The sequence below is a fragment of the Mangifera indica genome, chromosome 13 (assembly GCF_011075055.1).
Source record: "Mangifera indica cultivar Alphonso chromosome 13, CATAS_Mindica_2.1, whole genome shotgun sequence".
Lineage (NCBI taxonomy): Eukaryota > Viridiplantae > Streptophyta > Magnoliopsida > Sapindales > Anacardiaceae > Mangifera > Mangifera indica.
The window spans coordinates 12846259-12848988 of record NC_058149.1 but is presented as its reverse complement, the minus strand read 5'-3'; the positions used below and the strand labels follow the sequence as shown (position 1 = coordinate 12848988).

Sequence of the window (2730 nt, the reverse complement as noted above, 5' to 3'; positions counted from 1 at the left end):
ACAGATCCAAAAATGGCTAAACAATCGAAAATGAGAACCCAATTCATTCCCTGACATCTGTACTCCACGTCCAGCAGCCTAGATCTTTAAATGGCCCCAACACCGTATCATGTGTCCCAAGACTTTCACATCAAGTCTCTCTCAAGTATGCTTAGTCAACAACTAGATAAGTAAAACATTATCGCAAAGATAAAGAGGGGCTTATCTGTTTAAGCCTCACGCCAGAAGTAATACATAAACAATACCATTGGACAGAAGCTGATACGATATTCTTCAGGATTTGCACAAATGGAAATTATATTCACATTAATGGAAATTATATTTCCCAAGAAAATACAAGGCGTAGACCAAAACAATAAAACAAACCGCCACCCGTTTCTTCGGCAGCCTGATAAATCCTTCTATATACAAAAGTTGCAATTTTTCTTGTTTGAACAAAAATGAAAGCACAACAAAACGGAGAAATTAACATCTCTCTTGCTGAAAGGATATTTACACAGCAATTATCCGAATTCAACTGCATATTCATAGTGTTAGAAGAATCAAAGGCCGCCGATTATCATGATTTCCGAAATTAGCCAACAAAAAAATCATCAAAATAGAAATGAATCTACACAGATTCACTTCACCAGTTCCGAAATCCACCCAACATCAGGACCTGGCGAGGCCGAGTCAACTCGGTCAAGAGAATTGTCCTTGCTCAGTTTAGCATAGATTTTGGCCCGTAAGTCTCTTCCAGACTCGACCCTCTCCATTGTTGGTTCTTCTTCCCAGATATCGAATTGATTAGGTCCGGAACGAACCCGGGTCTGGGTCGGAGTTGAAGGAAGGCTAAAATAACCGGGTTTCAGCATCGAACCGCGGGGCGACAAGTACCCAGCACCCGTCTGTAAACCCCACGCAGAAGCTTTACCCATTTTCACCTTCCCAATCTGCAAGCCTCGCATGGAAGCCACGATTTCATTCGTTGAGTTAATATCACAACTCGGGGAGGTTGGAGGCGAGTCAGATAGTGGAGACACAGGAGGAGAGGTTAAACTAGAAGTCGGTGAGGAAACAAACGACCCGCCACCGTATGAGTCAAAATCAAACCGACGCCGTATAGGAGACGCATAATCAGAATCACTTGACACATTTGCATTTCCCTTGGGGCTCTGCTGTGCAAAAACGCGTAGCTGTTCAGGTGTATGAGCAAAGAAGCAAACCCGGCGGCGACAAGCGGGGCCGTCCTTGCATGGTTGAGTCCGATACCTAGCTGGGTGAAGCCAGCACTCGAAGACACCGTGTGAGAACTCGCAAGAGTCGCCTTTTTGGCACCCGCCCTTGCGATAGTCGGGGCAGGCTGTACCCGAATAGTGGTACTTTCTCGGGTCACGTCTCCGAGCCTTCTCTCCCGGATGAGCGTAAGGGCACTCGGTCCAGTCATGTGACCTGCCACGTGCGCACCTCCGTACTTTGAATTCATATATGCGAAAGAAATCGCAAGAATATGCATCGACCGGCAAGTCCAAGTCATCACTCAGTGAGTCGGACTCCTTCGTTGAAATGAACTCGTTTGACGGCAGGTAGCGGTGGAAAGCCATCAAAGAATCGAGACCAGCAGCATTGCCGTTGAAGTTAACAGAAGGGCTGATACAGTGGTAGGAAGGGGACAGGATAGCCGCCGGATCTTCATATGGGTCCCAAGCCGGAACTTGTATGGTGGGATTTGGTCTAGTGGGGACTTCGCCGATCATCATCTTCGGACATTTACAAAGCCTAGACTGATATCTGCCATATAAACTGCTTCTTTAACCGTGGTTGGGTTTAAGATAACCGTAGTTGGATTGCATGACCTACCTGCGGTTAAGGATTTGGAATAGCGTCTTTCATTGGTAAGATAATTCGTGGTCACAGCCAAATGGTTGTCGTTCATTTCAATCATAAAACATAGATGGCTGATTTACCATCTGGGTGACTGGGTCCAGTTTTTATGAAAAATTGTCTGGGCGAAGAACTTTACACATTCAGAATTTGTGAATATATAGTACATCGTTAAATTTTGAGAAATGACACTTTTAACCTAACACTTTCCGAGCCATGTTTATTTTTTTAATTAAATTATGTTTATCTATTTTGATTGAGTATATAAATAAATTTATATTTAATTTATATTATCAAATGATTTGAATAATTTTAAATTAAAAATAAATTTTAATCATATAATAATATAAATAAATATATATATTTAAAGTTTGCATATATAATAATATTAATTTTTGTAAAATTTAAGAATTCATCCTCTTTACTCAAATGACAAAATTGGATCTCTTTAATTAAAAAGAAAATAGTTTGAAATTTACCTAGGGGTATATACAAGCAGAATTAAGCCAGAACATCCTTTGATTCGAATAAAAAATAGTTTTATTTGAATTTAGTTTGAATTCATTAACCTAATATTGAGGGTGGTTTGAAAGTGATTCGAAGTCAATTCTAATTTATGGTTCAAATTTATGACTCAGATTCATGAGTTTAAATTCGTATTTATTGATAAAATGATGTTGTTTAATAATTATTTAATATAATTCAAATCGAATTATCTATCCAATTTATGAGTTAATTCAAATTAAACTCTTTTTTACTCCAATTTGAGTTAATCCTTTTAATTTAAACTTGATTTATATTTAAATCAAATTAAACTTATTTTTAAATTCAAATCAATTCTTTTTAGGTTTAACACTAAATTTACTG

At 38.8% G+C, this 2730-nt stretch overlaps 1 protein-coding gene across 1 annotated transcript; it reads right to left on the bottom strand.

Moving 5' to 3' along the window:
• Positions 1-279: 279 nt before the first annotated feature.
• On the bottom strand, positions 280-1899 carry LOC123193901 (zinc finger CCCH domain-containing protein 23-like). The gene has a single exon (XM_044606973.1). The coding sequence runs from the start codon at positions 1737-1739 to the stop codon at positions 621-623; it is 1119 nt and encodes a 372-aa protein (XP_044462908.1). The 5' UTR covers positions 1740-1899; the 3' UTR covers positions 280-620.
• Positions 1900-2730: the final 831 nt, after the last annotated feature.